This window comes from Chelmon rostratus, chromosome 7, assembly GCF_017976325.1.
Source record: "Chelmon rostratus isolate fCheRos1 chromosome 7, fCheRos1.pri, whole genome shotgun sequence".
NCBI lineage: Eukaryota > Metazoa > Chordata > Actinopteri > Chaetodontiformes > Chaetodontidae > Chelmon > Chelmon rostratus.
The window spans coordinates 22,431,583-22,452,535 of NC_055664.1; the positions used below are offsets into that span (position 1 = coordinate 22,431,583).

Genomic DNA, 20,953 nt, shown 5'->3' on the forward strand with positions numbered 1-20,953 from the left:
CTCTGCTGTAGACCTAATTTAAGGCCTGTCTCTCCACTCATGAAATTATTTTTCTTGTATATGGGTCAGTGGGGTAGGTCGAATATAAATATTAGATAAAAGCCGCAGTCAGAACATTGTAATGAAAAGATTTCTTTCTTAATCAAGCTTAGCGAAACAGCTTTCTCATCAATAATTTGTTTGTGTGTGAATTTTAACAATAATCCAAATAACAGCTTCTTTTTTTTTTTTTTTGGTGCTATTTGTACGTGTTGACAAGCTTTCACAACACAAGTTTGCTCCGGCTTTCAAGTGAAACAGGGCCAAAAATGATGTTAATTACATTTTGATGTAAAGCCTACAGGGGAAAAAACAAAACAAAACAAAACTTATTTTTATCAGCAATAGCTGAAGTTTGCTTTGGTCTCAGAGAAACTCAGCACAACAATTAATGGAAGCCTTTATTATTCATGTTGAACTATTTAGACCCTGCATGGTATCTCAATTCCAAGCCAGAGATGGAACTCGTTATTGTGGGACGATAAATGACATTTTCCTGAGGAGGACGAGACAGTGGATACATCACCTCATGATTTGATTCATTACAGCATGGCCTAAAGCAGTGACTTCTCTCTCAGGTGTTACGGCGCAGTGTGGCCAGCCTCGTACTGTGATGAGCAGGACAAAATTAGGCTTCAACGCAGAATATTTGAAGGACTGAAGCTGCCACTTTGAAATGAACTCCCAACAGTTAGACACTGAGACACTAAAGCATGACAGCAATTAGACAGAGTATGTCTTATGATACTTGTTGATTATATAAGGCTTAAAAGGGAAGGAGTGAAAGCTGCTATTTCTGTCATACATCCACATTTAAACGGCAGTCAACAAACACATTAATACTTAATATGAATATAATAAGACCTCTTACTGTTTCGCAGCACGACAAAATGCAGCCTCCAATATGATCATAAAGTGGAATCACCAGCACTCTAAAACAGCAAAAACTAAACTTTACAACCCTTATGAAGGTAGAATTTATAGCAGGGATGTTGTTCTTGAATTAAAATATTGTGTTAGCAGAATGCCAACATGAGCACACTTGACTCATGACATGTACATGTATTTATTAGCGAGCTTGAGTGAGGCTGGTGCTGAGCCGAGCTAACCGGTTGCTACCTGTAGCCTTATATTTACAGTACAGACATGAGAACTCTGAAATGAGCGAATTAGCATAAGATAAGATAAGACTTTATTGATTCCACACTGGGGAAATTCTCTTGTTGCAACAGCAGAATAACAATGAGAGGTAGAAAACAGAACAAATGGACAATAAAAAAGATAAAATAAAATCAGTTATAGAGGCCATGTACATTGTATACAAAGGATCTTAAGAATAATCATTGCCTTGTGGCTCAATTTCACATTGGAAGAATAAAAATTTTGATTTTATATTTCTCTAAACTTCATGTACTTTAGCTGTTGGAGGATTTTCTCTAAATATGAGATAACTTTTACTCCAGATATGTCAGGAATTTTGATGAGACCCACTTTGGCTACAGTGTCTGGTATCTTTGAACTTCACTCTATCAAGACATCTCATTATTTTCCAACCTAGTGACAAACTTAGTCACCGTAACGAATTTCAAAGATTTTCTCGCCAGCGCAGTGTCAAAACTTCCAAATTAGGCCCAAATGTGTCTTTTTTTAATGAAAGCTCACAGTGATGTGTTAACGGTAGAAAGTGCAACATAAAGTAAAGTGAGGTAACCATCGCTCACGCTGCCACCCTGTCACGTGCTTCTCGTTTATCAGGAGTGGTTTCTTGGTAAGCCCCTCCATGACGAGGAGTCGACCATCATCCATCACTACGCCTTCGCAGAAAACCCCTCCATCTTTAAATACCCTGACTTTGCTGCTGCTTGGGTCCTGAGCATCCCCCTTGTTGTGCGGTGAGTACGTGCAGTAAATTTGTTTTGCGTCTGTAAAATTGAGCTGTTCGGCTCGTATCATTACATTATTCCCTATTTTTGAGCGGCTGTCTTGTGTGTTTGCTCCATATTTCAACAAAAAAGAAAAAAAAAGTGATTTCTTATTTCAGGCTTGCAAACAAAGTGAGAGATGAGCCACTTAAATCTGACTTCACCATTGACCTGAAACATGAGGTAAGATAACATGCGAGTCACACGGTTACCTTCTGACCTATTTTGCTTGGAAAGTGATGATGAGTCTCCAATTTTCTTGTTTGTCACACACAAGCTAACGCTGACCTACTATAAGTTATTTGCACAAAAAGAGCGAGCCATGAAATCGATCTAACCTTGAAGTGAAATCTCATTACTTTGGAGAATTGTCATGGCGCAGCATTGAGGTTCTTATTTTTATCACTGAAATTCAGTGAGGGAGGCATCTAGGGATTTTGTTGGAGTAAACACGGCATCAGACTTATCAGGCTCAGTCTGGAAAAGGTAGTTCAGCCAGAGATGGCTTGAGTTCAGTCCGAGAGATTCAATTAAGTGGTATTTTTGCAGATGAATGGGTCTTTCAACAGAACAATGCACATCACAGATCACTTATATGCAAAAGTACAGACAGACTTTGCATGAATTCTCAATGTCAATCCAGTTCACTCTCAGTAGATTCGCTCCAGGCTGTAAATCAGCAGAACGTCACAGTTTACAGTTTCTGTAGATCCTGATTCTTTGAGACATCCGTCCATTATCGGTAACCGTTTATCCTTTGGAGGCTCACGGGAGGCTGGACCTGATCCCAGCTGACACCGGGCGCGAGGCGGGGTACACTCTGCACAGGTTGCCAGTTCATCAAGGAGCTGAAACATAGAGACAACCATTCACACTCGCATTCACACATAGAGTCAATTTAGAGTCACCAGTTAACCTAACCTGCATGTCTTTGGAGTGTGGGAGGAAGCCGGAGCAGCCGCAGGCTCCATGCAGATACCAGGAGAACATGCCAACCCCACACCCAGCCCAACCATTCAGCCTTCATCATGTATTCTTTCACCCTAACATCTGGATCTGTCTGTAGAATAGTTCAACTAAATCCTAAAGAACATTTGCTGGTTTTCAGAAAGAGGTACAGCAACACTCGCTGGCTCTCAATTTCTCCTTCTCCATCATCCCCTTCTTCATCTCTTTTGTCAGTCATCTTAAATATTCACGATGCTCACTGGAGTGTTGTTGTGAGAACAAAATTGTGGTGTTTATTATAAAAGAAGACAGGAAGCATTCCACGTCTCTTCTGCGAAGTCTGTAACAGCACGTTAACGTCTCGTGATAGCTGAAAGATCAATCCGTGTTCATACAGGTTGCCTTGTATATTTGGGACAACGGGAACGGTCCGCATCTCACCGCTGTTCCCGAGCTGTGCACTGAGCCGGAGGACTCTCCTCAGACCCTCAGCCACTGCGCTACCTCTCTGAGCAGCAAGCCTCCACCGTGTGTGAGTATCTGCTCTGTGTGCAGCCTCTATTTGAGTGCCCTCAATTCCCAGGAAATGGAAAAGGGACAAAATTGAACAACAACATAAAACAGAACACACTTCACTGTGAGCCATTGGTAGTTCTGTGATGATCTATGATATTCAGCCTTCAGCCTTCATGCTCACGGCCGCATCAAAGCAGCAGCCCCTGCAGCACAGCCCTGAATGTTATTGCCTTTATACACCATTCAATCGAGCATTGTGCATTAATCAAAAAGGACAGAAGTCTTGGGTTTGTCTTGCTAAATCTAAAGGAAAGGAAGGAAAAAATACTCCTCCATTGCCAAGCAACATCCTTGTACAGCCTCTCAGCATCTGGAGTTACATCTGACTTTTTGTTAGAAGTATTTTAGCAGGTTTGTGACTCGTCCTCCTCTGTTAGATTTATCCTGTCATCATATCTGGACCAAAGGAATCGAAATTGAGATGCAAATTCATGTTGTCTGCAGTTGGCGACGACCCAGGTCTCGATTTATGCTCTTTATCTCGTTTGTTGTCCGTTCTACAGACAGTATTTTATCACGTGAGCATACTATTTATTATGACAAAAACATAAATCATCCCACACTGTTTTGGGATGAGTTTTAAGTAAAGCATCAACATCTAAAGGATTTTAGTTGCTTGTGAAGAAGCTGCCTGCGTTGTTGTAGCATAAGTGTTGGACATTCGATGAATTGAATGAAACTAAGTGGAGTAACTGGCACTACACTGCAATTCTAACAGTTCATTGAATATCTCCCTTAGCATCTCAGCATTGATCTTCAGTAATTGATCTTACTTCCCTATTTATTAAATAATATAGAGAAAAGATTACAGTCGGTTTTATGTTCAAGGGAGAAATATCTGGGAGGCAGGTTCTTAGAATAATCCTGCAGGATATAATTGGCTCTGTCTTAAGGGCATACTTGATGTTGCATTGTATCTGAGTGGGAGTCGCTGAGTGTGTGTGGCTGAGGAAAAAACATAATTAGGTCACAAAGTAAGTAAGGTCAGTACTCTGTGTTATGTAGGAAGAACAATTCTAGTTTAATTTAATCATTATTGTTGGGGCGCTTCTTTACTGTTCCAGTATATTATTTATTGTTTTTCCGACCATGTCGCTGTGTTGAAAAGCATGCTTTGCCATGTGATACCTGACGCTGTATTTGCTGCGTTTGCTGTAGCTGAAAGAAGTTTGGTTTGTGAACCGATCAGAAGGGTCAGTCAACCTTTAGCCAGCGATTGTCGACGCCACGCGCACCCTCAGACAATCAGTGATGTGAGGAAGAATGGTAGTGTTGCACCGATGTGTTTGTGACTGAAGTTTTGTTGAGAGCGGGTGAGGTGTGATGAATCTGGGATGCCAGAACTGCAGCTGAATGTGTCCCAATTATGATTTTTCTCCCTTTCCCCCAAAGTTTTGACAGAAAAAAGTCCAATCTGATCTTTGTTGATCATTTGTGATTCAAATCACATACCACATGTGCATATGTGGTCTAGAGTCTGCCACGTGTTTGTTGCAGTCTTTGACTGTCAGATTTATATTCATGTGTTGTTGTTTTTTTTACCTCCCCCCTCGATGGAAATCACATCCTCATAAAAGTGCATTCTTTTGACCAGAAAACAGAAAAACAACTGGAGCAGCCAGCGTAGGAACATGAAGGTCACAGGTTTGATAAGCATTCAGGGACAAGTTTCCATTCAGACAAAACAAGAGGGGACACATCATAATCAGCACTTCGCTGCAGTGTCAATAAGGAATCAAGAGCCTCAAGAGGCAGATTCCGGGAGGTGAAGGACGACGATCAAACAAAGTGGCCGCGGCAGCAAAACACATCCTTTTTATGTGAGGCGATAAACGTGTTGTGGGGTTGCTCCTCTCTGCATGCCGGACGTTTGAGGACAGATGCGTGTTCAGATTTGCATCAAACGTGAGTCTTTTTTTTTTTTTTTTTTTTTCAGATGAGTAAAACAGACAAAAACAGAGACAATGAGGGCTGCGGCGAAAACTGAAAGTGAGCAGTAAAGCCTGTAATGAAAGTGTATTTTGAGCCCATTTTTTGGGTCTTATGCCAACAAAGAGTGAACAGAGCGTGAACGCCCACTCAGTCCTGTAGTATTTGGAGGAGGTCTGACAGTCCTGTAGATAACAAGTAGCCGAAACCTAATGAGCAATTTTGACAAATGATTAATTGTTCATGTTATTCATCAAGCAAGATTTGTTGGTTCTTCACTCTCAATCTGAAAATTAGCTTTTTTCCCCCACTTTTATGTTATCATTAATTCTTTTTGGTTTTGGGCTGACGTCACTTTGGATCAACATTTTATTAAACATTTTAAATTTTTGTGTGGCATTTCATGCACTAAATGATTAAAGCAGCTGTAACCAATATTTTTACAATAAAAAAAATCAATTGACAATATGAAAGGAGTCGCTCATAGTGATGAACCGACAGAGAATCAGAGAGCTTAATATAGCGATTTTCAGCTTGTTTATCTGTCCGACTGCAGCTTTAATGTTTTGGTTCACTTTCACACTCTTAAAGCATCATCTTCAGCATCATTTTCAGCCCAAAACCTCGAAAAACCCACTGTACATGACCTGCTCTGCACAACAGACACAGCTGGCACTAACTGGTGAACAGAGTGGAGTGTTAAGCAGCTAAGCAGCCAGATATTTCCCTCAGGAGTTGGTCGAGACCAAAAACAGAGCTAAAAGAGAGTGAATATTGATTATTGTTGTGTTCGCAGCTTGTTTCTGCTGCACACAAGTGGCCAGGAAATAAGTTATAGCAGGTTTAATCAGTTAAAATGAGTAGAATAATGGAAATAATCACTAGCTGCATCCCTAATTTGTATGTTATTGTTTCAATTTCCAACGTTTGTTTCCTGAGTGATGATCATAGCACAAGCGATTGTTACTGTACATCACATCCTGTCTATAAATGTTCCTGGAGAAGTGATGGTTTGTGCGGCAGCTGATGACATTTTAATGAAGCGTACACTGTTAATGCATTCTGGCTGCTGTTGATTTAGTTGATCTTTTTGTGTGACTGTTTGAGCACAAGAAAAGAAAAAAAAAATCATATCAGCCCCTTCCATTTTGGACTGAATGTGGTAATAAAGGGCACACAGATGCACAGAGAAATGTTCCATTTGCAGGTTTTTTCTCTCACTCTTTCATTTCATTTAGAATCTTTCCCAGTTGCAGTGCTCTTCTTTTTATTTCCAAGGCTTTTATATTTCACACATGCTCACCGAACTCAGCCCTGATTTCTTTTACATGTGCTGCAGTGTTATCAGCTGCTATGTGTCTTTAGTTTCAGGAGCAGAGCCAGAGGGCCAAATGACCTCCGACTATTAGCAGAAATATCCATTTCTAATTTCACTTTGAGGACTCCCACTGATCACTTTGATGCTCACTATCACCTGAAAAACTCAATTTCAGCTATTTGACTGGATATAATATAGATTCTGTTTTAATTCTGTGTGATTTATGTGCTCATGCGAGCATTTCTTTGATAAATGTCTCCTGTTTTCATCAAAGGGGGAGCCTGTAAATAAAGAAGATATATTTGTCGCTGTGAAAACGTGTAGGAAGTTTCACAGTGAAAGAGGTGAGTCACACTCCCACTCCTACAGAACCCGCCAAAGATCCACAGTTTCCCTTTTAATTGCAAATGTTTTTGCCCTTATGTTTTACCTTTCACGTGTGATTGTGTCAGAGCTTTACCAGAAAATCACGATCAAGTCTTTCACAAGGTAATTCCACCATCAAGTCGGGAAGGATTTATAACCCTGATACCAAAAAAGTCAGGACGCTGAGTAAAACTTCAATAAAAACTGAATGCACTCATTTGCAGATGAGCTGTGTTCACCAACAACAGTGTTTCTAAGCCCATGTAGTAATCTCCTTTATACAATCATGTGTTCACAAAGAGGTGAACATCGCTTCATTCTCGCTTGTGATTGACTGAGCCTTTCCACGACGCTCCTTTCATACCCAATCATAATACTATCACCTGTCACCAATCAACCTGTTTACCTGTGGAATGATCCAAACAGGTGTTTTTGGAGCGTTCCACAACTTTCCCAGTCTTTAGTTGCTCCTCCCAACTTGTCTGAAACATGTTGCTGCATCAAATTGGATAATTCTGATGAGGTCAAACATTAAATACGTTGTTTTTGTAGTGTTTTCGATTGAATGTTTGTCTATAAGGATTAACGCATTTATATTATTATTATTATTTTATTTATGTTAAACTTTTTGAGGCTAAAAGAAAATACCTAGAAGTGATTGTTTTTTCTTCGCTGGAAATGTGAACTCACCCAACAAGCTCTACTGACGCCATTTATTTGCACTGTCTGCCCGACATTAAGACATCTGCAGCAGATCTTGCTCTCTTTTAACCTGATAAAAATGTAGCAGGCTCACTCAACTGCTCAGTTGCGGATTCATTTCAAAGGCATCAGACAAATTGTACGCCACGCTCAAAGAGTATTGTTCCAAAGTAATCCCACTAATTACCTTAATTAACATTCCTCTGCCAAGCTGCCATTATTAATCGTTTCAACTATAGACAAGATGAAAATGAATATTAGATTTATATATCAAGGTTAGCTAAGATCCATAAGAAAATAGACATGAAAGAGCCACATATTTAATTTACGATGGTTTAATCTCCTTTATCTGTAGTGATTATCTTGTGCAAAAACAATGACATGGACATAAAAAATGCACATTCATCTGTTCAGGAATTAGACTTGATATAAAATCAGAGTGAACAATATGACATGTATTACTTTCCCTTTTCATGGTAGCTAAGTGTACTTCTCTTACTGTTGCAGTCTGAGAGCGTCAACCTTCAAATCTATGTTTGTTTTTTGGGATTTGAAGCTACCACAACAAGAAATCAGAAATGCATTTATCAATAATTACTCATGTTTTGAGTTTTCATGGCTCTGTGTAGATTTTGCACACTTGAAACACAAAAATTAATAATATTTTTTTCTTTTTTGATTTGCTGGGAAACAACCTGCAAATGGCAAAGTTCTGCAAAACTTTATGAAACAAAGAAGAAGAAAGCTAAAACAAAAGACAGAAATGTAATTCTTACATGGAGCAAAAACTATAAAATGAATGAAATAGAATATACAATAAATAATGTGCATAAAATGGAGTGCAGTGCCTCTGCTGCATCACAGGCAGTAGTATGCAGTAGTAATGCTGTATGCTCTTACAGAAGCTATCACTCATAATGCAAGCATTGCATTTTTAATGACATACATTCGATTTCTTCCCTTTCCTTTTCCTTTAATTTAACATTCCATGTTTTTAAAAACTGTAAAACATCAAATATCTCATGTCATCCAGTGGCTTAGTGTTTGCTCTACCGGTAGTCTGATGTAAAGTCTTACTAATATGTTTACATTTGGTTGATAATATCTCATTTTATATCCACTAAAGCAACAGTCGTCTATTTCCTTAAGTTTTATGTGTAGGTTGCCTGTCTGTGTCAGTATCTGTTTTCAAACTTTCTCACCCAATCTATTGATTGTCTGCTGCAGTATGACAGGAAATCAACAAATCAACATCTGATCTGCTCAGTGCTTTTGGGATTTTTTTAAATTTAGGTTTATATCATTTGAATGCGGCGATATAAAATAGCATTATGATATTTGGAGCTTAATTGTACTTCTCTTCTTCATTAGTACATTTGTCAGTTTCAAAGAGCCTTAAGAGGCAATGAAGGCCTGCCAACTCAACATTTTGTTCCTTTTGGTTCAGTCTTTCAGTGTTAAATATGCCACTCTGATTCACTTCTGTTGATTTATGAGAGTTGAACACAGCCTGGAGCTGCTGCTGCTGTGGATCTCTGGGTATTCAGTGTTTCTCAGCCCTCAAACACACTCGCCTCGACAACCCCAGAAACTCATCACCAAACCACCAGAACTCATCGGTCAAATGCCAATCGAGTCTATTGGAAAACTTAAAACTCTGATGCCAAGAATTAGGTCATTGATAGATGAGCGCTGTGTGCACTAATAGCTCAGCTGAAAGACACTGTGTATAAATAGAAGGGAAAAGTACATGCAGACACAGTAATCTGCTAACCTACACTGCTCCTCCTACTTACTGCTACCTTCCAGCAGAGGACAAAAAGTCAGAAGGCTGCATCGAGCACAGGCTGACAAAAAAACAAAAACTACAAATTCCATTTTTTTTTTTTCCTTGCAGGAGATTCATGGTGCTGAAATTTAACTGCTGAAACTGAAGCGAGTGCTTTTTGTTTTGCAGGACATAACATGTTTGTGATGCTTATTTGGCAACATGTTTGTGCACACCAGACTATCTGTATCATAGAAATATAGCCTCAGCACATTATATCTCGCTCTGATATGTTCTGCTTATTTTCAAGTTATCTTCAACATTAAAAAAGTGGGAGGATTAAAGAAGCACACTGAAGCATTTTATCTTATTCTCATCTTTTATTTTCAATCTATTTCCCCTCATGCCTCTACTGATGATTTATTTCTTTCGAAGCCTCCTCAATGGTCTTAAATAGAATATTTGACCAAAAACAGGCAGAAACATCAGAGAAACCATGTATGGTGATAAATTTGAAATAACCATTCGCTCGGGGAGCGAGTCTACATTGCACAGAACCAGAGGTCTGCTTGTTGTGAAACTTAGCGAACACTGTATTGATTGATTTTCTCCCCTTTGCTCTAGTTCCAGTGATAAAGAAGACTTGGGAAAAGGATGCCTTATTTTTAGAGTACTACAGTGACCACGCTGATCCTTCAATACCAACCATTGATATCGGAATACCAAATACTGAAAGAGGTAAGTGCTTGTTTTTTTGGAGGTACATGAAAAATGAAATGGACGAACTGAAACATCTACAGACTAATACTGTGTGAAGGGGATGGCAGGTAGTAGATATCTATAATTCAGATCTAATTTGTAGGAGAGTTGGAGTGAGAAGGAGTGGCCCACCGTCACTTCACAAAATGGCGCTATTGCAAAACTAGATATTTGTTTTTCAATCGACTTCATAAATAGATTTTAATCCATGATGTTGGCATTTTTTAGTTAATCGTGCTCAGACGTTTTTAGACTTTTGCATGCTGTCTTCTGCTGTTTCTCTGAATAATTCTGTGGTGATAAATGCGTCTGTGCCTTCTGTTTGTTCTTGGATTTGAGGAGCTTCTGTGTGACTGAGAGCATTTACTCAACAGAAACTTGGCCAACACCTCCTGCTGATTTCCACGGACTGTAGGACTGTCGCTATTTAATAACTGAAATGTTTCCTCCAGATATTTGTTTGTTTAAGAGCCGGTGATAATCTGACTTGTCATCACTTGCAGTTTATTTTTAACGATGGCTCACTCTGCCCGACTTACTGTTGCGTCCACCTTAACAAACTCTTACTGCAGGGCCAAGTGTCATTTAAAAGAGTAGATTAGGAAACAGGCTTCTAGGCTTTCTTGGTGAGATTTAGATGAGAAAATTGATACCACTCTTACTCCGTATCTGTACATTAAATATGTAGCTACATCAAGGAGCTGGTTAGCTTTACTGAGCATAATGACTGGAAACAGGGGGACAGAGCCAGTCCAGCTGTTACCCCCTGTTTCCAGTCTTTATGCTAAGTTGCGCTGCTCAGCTCCTTGGTGTATCTTTATATTTAGCGGACAGATACGAACCACAGAACCTCATTTTAAATTCATGACAAGATCCCAAATGTTGCCAAAGATATCTGAGTTTGAGGAAATATGTTTAAAATGATGCATGAGACAGTATCATTATTTCATGGGTTGGTGCGGACTGCAGACGCACAAAAGCATGTTTTCGTGTATGTGGGAACAAGCACGTACAGAACATGTAAAAAAAAAATAAGGCGACCACTGTGCCTCTGCATTAAGAGGCTGAGCCTGGTAGCAAAGCCCAGAGGTGGTTCCTTCTGTTGGTGCACCACACATGTCTGCCGGGGCAGAGACCCTGGGACAGACCAGGCTTCTCTGCACCAAGGCAAACTCCTTGAAATATGTGAAGACTTACTTGGCAGTAAACCTGATTCTGATTCTGGAGGAAAAACACACCCCCCTGCTGGTCTGAGAGCCTGGTGATCCCTCAGCAGAAGCTTTAACCCAACAACATCCTGCAGCTTCTCCTGAGGGAAAAACTGGAAATGCATAATGTATGATAATCAGAAACAAGTACAAGAACATGTACATAGAGCGTAAGACCGCTCAAAGCAGCCCAGAGTAGTTTGTAAAGACAGCAGTAGCTCTCTGCTTCAGCACCCTCCTGGTTGCCTGAGGCAGGGGCCATTTGGGCGCAAATTATTTTACAGTCTGATGGCTGTTGGCGTAAAACGGCACCCTAAGACCTCTCATGTTGCACCTTAATGGCATGATGCATCGACCGAAGCCACTCTCAGCCCACTGACTCTGGTTAATCCGCAGCCTCCATTCAGTTTCTGTCTCCGGGCAGCTTCTTTAACAAGGACGTCTTCTGCAGCATCTTTGCATTGAGGAAGTGAAGGATGCAAACTGCCACCGGCTACTTGCTGGAACATGCGGACTCGTCTGTTGCAGAGCTGAGCCTCGTCAAGAATAAAAGCCAACCTTTTCATGTAAAGTTACTCTGTTAAGAGTCCAGTTTGTTGTTGATATGCAGCCCCCGTACTTCAGGGCCGCCTCATCTCCACCTCCTCGTTTTGGATGGTGACAGGCCTCTGCGGCTTCTCGCTCTGTAACAAATCCACTACCAGCTCTTTTGCCTTCATGACACTGAACCACACATAGTTCCTCTTGCACCAACTCTCAGCGCTCTCAGATATCTCACATACTGTATCCTGGCTCGAATCACCATGTTGGATCTTTTTAATCAAATGTTAACAGGAAATATCCACAATGAAACAGATTTTTCCTAATCAGATTTTAAGTTTGATCAGATTTAAGAATGCTTAATCAGATTTCTGAAGGTGCGTCTCACCCCAGCTGCTCAAATCCGATTTCAAACTGGAACGGGAAAGAAACCGTGATGCCACATGGAGAGGAGGATTTTATCCCTGTCAGCTAACCTCACGGCAGCAGCAGGAATCATGTGATGGAGCAGTTTCACAGTGCGATGAGATATTGTTCATCTGTGCAGACCCGTTACATCTGTTTTTGGCCTGTAGCCTGCTGCTTGTTATTTTCCTTCCACATTGATAAAAAATGCCACCAGAAAATGCAAATGTGTGCGTAGTTTACATCTTTACAGTAACCAGTGTATCCCGACCTGACTGATGCATCTCATAAAAGTAGAGCCATGACTGCAGAACCAGTGTAAAGTTGAAGGTTTGATATGTGGCGGGTAAAAAGGAAGGTGACAGTACAATCCCCCAGGCCACTGCAGTGCCACTCTGCAGCTTATAATTCATCACTAATGCGTAATTGTTTGGAGTCGGGCCACGTTTGACTGAGTGCCTTTGAAATCCTTCAAAAAGCTAAAAATGCATTGATTTCGACACATTAAAATCCCTGACAAACGATTAAACACGTCGCTGCCTGATTGCAACCTACAGTTAATGACTGCTCAGGGTTAACTGTTAGTGGAAAAACACTTCCCAGGGTCTTAAAAGTCAAGTTGAATTTACACCCAATAAAGCTTCTTGGTTTAGATCAGGAATTAAACTCTGGCTGCATTTTTGTTTACCCTTTATAATTCTCTCATTAATGGATACAGCATTATATTGATCGCTTAGTGCATGGTTTTCATCCCACTGGTGGTGTTGCACTCGATTGCACACAGAAATGTGTCATGACAGGCACATATTGGAAAGAGAGTCCAATACATCATCGCTATCTGCAACCTAAAAACTGGCCATACAAGCAACTGTGAAAAAAAAGACACATTATAAACTTCTCAAGGTTTATTGGAAAGCTGTTCAAGTAGACTGCATTAGATTACAGGTAATTAAAAAAATGGAGGTAAAAGGTCTGCAACTAACGATTTTCGTTTTTGATAAATCTGCTGAATATCTTTTCAATTAATAAATACATCCTTTTGTCTATGACATGTCAGAAAAGGATGAAAAATGTGTGTTATGTTATAATTTTCACACAGCTCAAAGAGATGTATTCAAATTACTTGCTTTACTGATATATAGCTATGAAATCCTCATATTTGACAAGGTGGAATGAAAATGTTTGGTATTTTTGCTTCAAATATCAATCAATGAATTGACTAGTTGTCACGGCTCTGTATGTGCTGCTTAGTGTAGTGGATCTATTCTGACCTACAGATTTGTTAAATGGCCGTCTGTTCAGTAATTTCCACCCAGCGCAGCAACATTAATATTCCAGATTTTTAAATGACGCTCGTCATGATATTCTCCCTCTGTACGACAGGTACCGGGGTCAGGCAGGAGATGATGTGCGCTCCCATTCGCAGTTTGCGTACTGCCAAGCTGACAGGCTGGCAGCTGGTTATGCCACGGCAGAAAAAAATTTAAGTGGAAGTCATCTGGCTTTCTCAAACCTGCTCATTTGCATACTGTAACTCGACATGTTCCCTAACTCGTGGTACAGAGAGTCGGTGTGGCTTACTTGTGAGGTTGATGTCTCACTCCAGGAAAAGCCACGGCTCCACTCCTCTCAGGCAATAAATAATGTTAGTATTTTTTAAGCCAGTGTTGGAAAGGAGAAAGTGTCTCCTTCCCTTTAATTTTGCCTTCCACTGCCAGTATTCTTACTTTCAGGAGACAACAATTGAGTGTTGGAACTTTGGCAGCAACCCACAGTCCATCATCAAGGCAGGGGGATTTTCTCTAGTTTGGTAAGCAGCCAGATAGTGAAACTACTCTCAGTTTAGTAACTATGCTTTCTGTCATTCAAACAGCACTCATACAGTAAATTGGATTTTTTCACAGTCGTTTCAGTCAAGGAGCAGGAGATTTTAAACGTGATTTAAGCAACACCATGGCACCAGAGAATAAAGTTAGTATCATACTGTATCTTTAAACAGAAGCATGTAATGGAGTCAGCTACCTCGGGACGTACGCTGAAGCCAGTGTTTCAGTGCATGCTTAATCAGATAAGCATGCACTGAAAACAATGAACGATTGAGGTCAAATGAAAAATAAGCAGTTTATCTGTTCCTCTTTGCCAAATGCCCACGTGATATTCAGTCAGTCATTGGACTAAAATTGAGTTTAAGTCAGGACAAACATTATTTCCTCCTCTTTGTTAACCTCTTTCTGTTCCTTTTCCAAGACCTCAAGGTTTATACTAATGATTGCTGAGAGCAGCCTGGAGTTCATCAAGAGCCGACAGGCATCAATATGTCAGGAGTGTGGAGTCAACTTTCATTATTTATTTTTTTCACCGTCCACTGACTTCATTGATTCCATTGTGTTGCCTATACTTTGATAGCCAAGTGTTAGAGCTCTATTGCTAATGTATGTTTGTTTAATACAGCATTTATGTATATTTTGAAGGGAACATGCAGAATTTCAAGCTATCAAATCAGTTTTAAGCAGTTTGTACAAGTAGGGTTGATAAGTTGGCAGTCACTTACTACTTAGTAAGTTCCAGAAACTGCATCGGAAATATCAAGAAAACCAACCCCGAAGACTATTTAACCATAAGATAAATTATCTTGGTTGCCAGTTGAAACAAGCTTTGATCCCACTTAAAACTATCTGGGTTATCATGCCACCATCTGCAGTCTCAAAGAAATATTAAGCCTGGTGAAAACACACAAGCCTTACAGTATACATATACATCTTTTGAAAATGGAAAAATAAACTCAAGAGTCTGAGATTAAAAGTTTTAAGATGTTAGGGGAAGGGTGATGCAAGACCTTGTAATGGGAAAATGCAGTATCAAGTAAATAGTCGTAGTATTTACAGTAAAGTGTGTCGGAGGAGAACAGAGACTTGATGATAGGAGGCACTTCTGAGGCCAAGAGGACCTTTCTGCAGCGTTATGTTGCAGTGGCAGGTAGGACATTTTAATGATGCTCGATAGATGCTGCATGAGACATGGACATGGACGCCTCTTCCAACTATAAATAAGATTACCAGCTTGTCTGGAGACCTGCCTCTAAAAGTGCGTTTTTGGATTTTATTCCTGTCAGCAGTTCAAGGTGTCCTTACTTATTCTATATTCAGATACCAGCAAAAAAAAAAAAAAAAAACACCTTGGTTGCCTTATAAATAAAACAGTAGGGCCTCAGTATTCTTTGTGATGCTTGCCACCAGGGATTTCCATGTCTGAGCTCTCAGCCCTGATGGTGTGCAGATATTTGGATTCTGATGGTTATATTTCTTTTGGGTTCCTCGTATTTGTTCTGTGCTACCACATCACTGTTTTTGTTTTCAGGAGTTGGCAGAACATTTTGTTCTGTCTGGCAGTCATGTCAAACATGCCAGAGTGAAAGTCTGATCTTCCTCGCTCATCATGCCAAACATACCTTATTATTTGTTTAAGGCGTCAGGATATAGACAACAGCCTTGTCTCTACTCACAAAGCTCTAGAGGACACGTCGTTGCATTGAAGAGATTTTCTTTAATGCTGCTCAATGCAGATGTTAAAAATGTGGAAAAGGCATTTTTGCCCCTTAAATAGAAGGTCGTTTGTTTGATCACCGCGGTGGCTGATGTGTCCGCCTACAGCCATGCATGCTTTTGAGGCGTCCTTGAGGCTTTTGGCATTGAGAAGCACCACTTTGAGACTTATGATGCGTGCAACTGTCAATTTAATGCTGAAATATACATCGAAGGTGAGAATGTGCTGCACCCTTGTTAGGTCAGGGTTATGGCCAGGGTTAGAGTTAGGGTCAGGGTTTGGGTTACGGTTACGGTAAAACTCAGCGTTAGCATTTGGGTTAGGGTCATGGTCAGGGTCAGGGTTATGGCTTTGGCACAGCACAGTCATAAACTGTGTGGAGTCTCAATTAATTAATGGTTTGTTGTGATGGTTTTTATATTGTTTAAAGAAAACACTATTGGCCACATCTGATGAATCTTCATTTCATCGGTCACAGCACATTCCCCAGACTGGATTTCCACAGAAGCCATTCATGCTGAAAAATAAATTCACTCATCGTCCCGAATGGACCTGTGGCTGTGGCTGTTGGTTAGCCTACAGCCTCTCAAATTCTTTAGCATTAGCATAATTCATGAGTGTGATGTTGCGTTTTTGTGGCAGAGCTGTTGTCTATGCATTTGTGCATACGCAGGTGTGTGTGTGTATGTAAATACCTGCTTATGCCGAGTGTGTTCGCCTTCGTGCCACAGGGTCATTTATCTTGGTAAACCAGAATACAGCGCGTGGTCAATATGTGATTAAGTCGTACAGGCCAGTCTATTGATACCATGTCTCTATTTGCAGGCCACTGTGGGAAAACCTTTGCAATCCTTCAAAGATTTCTAAGCAGCTCTGTCCCACACACCAAGTGGCTCGTCGTTGTGGACGATGACACACTTATCAGGTATATTTTTGAAGTGTGGTTTCAGCATTTTATTGCTCCCATTTGTTCTCTTACTGTTTAAATGCCATGCCTTCGTCTTCCTCAAATTTTGACTGACATTTATTCATAGATTTTCAAATTGATTCTGTCTCACAGCCATGAAAAGGTTTGAACAGTGGACGAGAGAAACCCTTGGAATAATATCTTTTTTTTCTTTTTTTTTTTGAGAAAACGAGTTCCAGAGATATTACCATCCTGTCCAACATCTAAAAAGCTCAGTACATAAATTCAGGTCCAGCTGGATTCGCTTTATATCTGTCAGGTTACCCCTTCATGTGGAAGCCTGTGGACGTGTAATAGTGCCTGAGGGAGAGCAGTTATTTCAGCTTCTTAAATGGACGGTTTCATACATATGCGCAGGTGTGTGTGTGTGTGTGTGTATGATGATGATGAGGGTGTGATGAGTTTGATCTGTGCCTTCTGCAGCCTCCCCAGACTGCAAGTCTTGCTGAGCTGCTATAACCCCTCTGAACCAGTGTGTCTAGGAGAGAGGTACGGCTACGGCCTGAGCCAAGGCGGCTACAGCTACATCACGGGAGGTGGAGGGTGAGTTTCGCAGCTCGGATGCTCGAGGAATAATGATGAAAGATACAGACGCAGCGGAGGGACTATAAAACCTGTAATGGAAAACCTGTAATCTGTAGGTTACAGATAAACTGTTTCGAGTCAGTTTAAAAGTGTGTTGCTCCCTTAAGGGACATTTTGATTTGCTGGCTGCGTTAACAGTAAACATACTCAATAAAAATATGGAATAAATCACCTCAAAATACAGTAAACACACAGTCTTCAGTTGATAAGACAAGACAGGCAGTCAATAATTAATACTCAAACTACATCATACAGATACAGCGCAAAAATAATTGCAATCCACAAGATCCATAGATGACCCCCCTCTTATTAATAAAAGTGGGCAATAAGCAAGTTATATGCCAGCTGTCAGTGCTGGAGGAGAGCTGTACTATAGATAAATCTTGAGCTGTGAGTGAGCTGTGTGAGAAACTCTATTTAGGGACACTTCAGTTGCTGTGACACTTTACAGCACTGCAACTGCCAGCTTTCTCGATAGTGATACCTCCTAAAAACTGTTCTGAGTGGCAATGAGCGATTCCTTTGGCAGCTTAGGATTTGTTTTTTCATGTGTAATTGCCTCTCTTTTCAAAGAGATGTCACATCATTGTTGTGCAGAGATTCACAGAAAAACAACATCTCCCTCTCAGCTTGATTTGCAGTTTCACTCCCCGCTCTGTCGCCCTCTCACGATGAAGTAATCACGACGAACCTTACGATCACAGCTGAAAGACGTGTTATTTTCTGCTAATTTCCAACATTTGCCTCTAAAATTGTGGTGTTCTGGGTGTGTTTTGTATGTTTCTGATGGCCGTCTGTGTTGCTGCAGGATGGTGTTCAGCAGGGAGGCTGTCGTCCGACTTCTTGACAGCGGCTGCAAGTGCTACAGCAATGACGCGCCGGATGACATGGTGCTGGGAATGTGCCTCAATGCTCTGGGACTTCCTGTCACACACAGTCCACTCTTTCACCAGGTTGTATTCACACTCTTACAATTCATTCTTTGTGTCCGTCTGACTGTGTGTTTGTGCCTATGGTGGAACTGATTGCTGCTGTATTTACTTTTTTGATAAAAAACCACCCACACAAGTTGTATAAATATCCTGAGAATTACTTTTTTATAGCTTGGTGAAGAATCATCATTTGAAATCTCTTCAGATGCATGGTGCTTTTAAACAAATCCAGGCAAAGAAAGTTTTACAAACTCATTATCCACAGAAAGACAGAGACCTCTATTTATTGGCAGTCGACCACACAGCTCTGATATTTCGAAAACCCACGCAGAGGTTTTCAGTTTTTCCAGCTGATTAAACCCCTCTTCATGTCACATTTAAAGGTCCAGTGTGTTGGATTTAGTGGCATGTAGAGGTGAGGTTGCAAATTGCAGCCCAACTAAATACCCCTGGCCTCACTCTTCTCTGACCAAAGTGTGTAGGAGAAGCTACGGTGGCGCTCTCCAGAGCCAGTGTTTGGTTTGTCCGTTCTGGGCTGCTGTAGAAACATGACAGTGCAACAAGGTGGACTCTGTGGAAGAGGACCTGCTCCCTCTGTAGATTTAAAGCTCACTCTAAGCTAACACTAACACAAAACTTTTCCATTATCCATTTCACCATTTCCAGGTGATTATACACAAATGAAAACATACTTATGAATATTATATTCTATTTCTGCCTAGATCCTACACACCGGCCCTTTAAGTCATATGTTTGATTCTGTAATAACGAACAGTGAGTGGTAAAATCACATCAGTTTCTCCACTTGTAATGCTGAGTCACAGATATTTCCAGCCACAGTATCTACCATTTGGCAAAAAGACCAACAGAAGACAAAAATGACCACAAAAATGGCCATTATGTGAGGTTTTCCCATTCTTCCCATTGTGCTGGTATGATGTAAATGCACCATCTTGTTCACATCACATGAGATGGGTCGTAAAGATGGGAAAGATTCCCACGGTATAGCTTGCCACTGTACTACTACTGTTAGAAATACAGTGTAATAATATTATAACCCTATATCAATTAAATATGGGTTTAATTACCCTGAATAATGGATTTGAACAGGTATCCATGTTCAGGCTGTACTGTAAATTCAGGTGTATCGGTGCTTTCAGGAAAACTGCTGGAATTAGAATTTGAATGTTTATGTGAATGTTATGTAAAAATCATAATCTGATAATTATTCTAACTCCGACATGAACATATATATAGCCTGAAGGTGGATGGAGCTTTGCTGGGAATTATCATTCCTTTTACTATTTACACCTGTGCTTACGACCATAGGTCGCTCTGTCTACGAATCAGCCAATAAAATTGACTGTTATAAGTTAATCATTCAGCTCCTGATGTTTGGTTGAAAATATTTGTAAACCCATGATAATTTCAGCTGCCCAGATTTCAGCATGCAGTATCTGTTTCAACATAAACATCACGCCTTCGCTCTTGCTCTCTGCAGCACTTGCACGAAGTCTCTTGTGACTGCCTCCAAATATGAATTGCTGTACTTAATCTTACCTTTCAGGCACGCCCAGAGGACTATGCCAGAGACTTCTTAGCGCACCAGGTGCCCATCTCTTTCCATAAACACTGGAACGTCGACCCGGTTGCTGTTTTCAACAAATGGCTCAAGGATGACTTTGTGGCAAAAGCTTCAGATGGACTTAATAAGAGCGCTAAGACTGAGTTATAATGATTTTAAGCACACAACTAGCCTGTATGAATATGTATGTATGTACAGCGTGTGAGTGTGTGTGTGTGTGTGTGTGTGTATGATGGAGTTATGGAACTGAAATATTGCCCATCACAGATGTAAATGTTTTTGTATTGTTGATGTTGAAGTGTTAATAAGAGGACCTTGTGAGCGTGTGTCCATGACTTGATATGTGAGTGTTTTCATGACTGACTGCATGTTGAGGTTACTGTCAATTTGGAAATATGGATGTAATATGTGTATATTTATATCATACGAATAATCCAAACCTAACAGAGGAGGATCCTCCTCTATGGGAGATACTGTATCTTTCAAAAAGTATCACTAATGCTGTACAATGTGCTCTATTTTGACATAAAAGCATAGTTATTTGAGAACATTTTGCTTCTCGGTTTCATTGGAGGCTTATTAATTAGTTAGTTTAAACCACTAATGTATAAATTATGAAGCTGATAAGGGTTACTTGGGGTGAAAACTGCAGTATGAAGACAGATTGGTGCAGCTAAAAGGCAGCATTAAAGCTCTCTAAGAACACTGAAAGTTTGTAACTTTAACCTAAATTGTACCCAAACTGTCGTCTTTAAAGAGGCCCAGCTGCTGCTCATGCCGATAAACATCCTACATTTACTTTAAACTCACCTGAACACCCTCATTACATTTTTGGCTCACTTTGGCCTTGCAGGAACAAAA

General features: G+C 40.4%; 1 protein-coding gene across 1 annotated transcript in view; it reads left to right on the forward strand.

The window, feature by feature from the left end:
• b3glcta (beta 3-glucosyltransferase a) overlaps window positions 1-20,605 on the forward strand; it is a 58,172-nt gene extending 37,567 nt beyond the window's left edge. The window contains exons 7-15 of the mRNA XM_041941473.1: window positions 1,795-1,931; window positions 2,081-2,144; window positions 3,307-3,441; window positions 7,007-7,076; window positions 10,193-10,306; window positions 16,849-16,948; window positions 17,414-17,533; window positions 18,384-18,528; window positions 20,075-20,605. Coding sequence (XP_041797407.1) covers window positions 1,795-1,931; window positions 2,081-2,144; window positions 3,307-3,441; window positions 7,007-7,076; window positions 10,193-10,306; window positions 16,849-16,948; window positions 17,414-17,533; window positions 18,384-18,528; window positions 20,075-20,242 — 1,053 coding nt within the window. The 3' untranslated portion in view covers window positions 20,243-20,605. The remainder of the gene's footprint in view (window positions 1-1,794; window positions 1,932-2,080; window positions 2,145-3,306; window positions 3,442-7,006; window positions 7,077-10,192; window positions 10,307-16,848; window positions 16,949-17,413; window positions 17,534-18,383; window positions 18,529-20,074) is intronic.
• The last annotated feature ends 348 nt before the right edge of the window (window positions 20,606-20,953 follow it).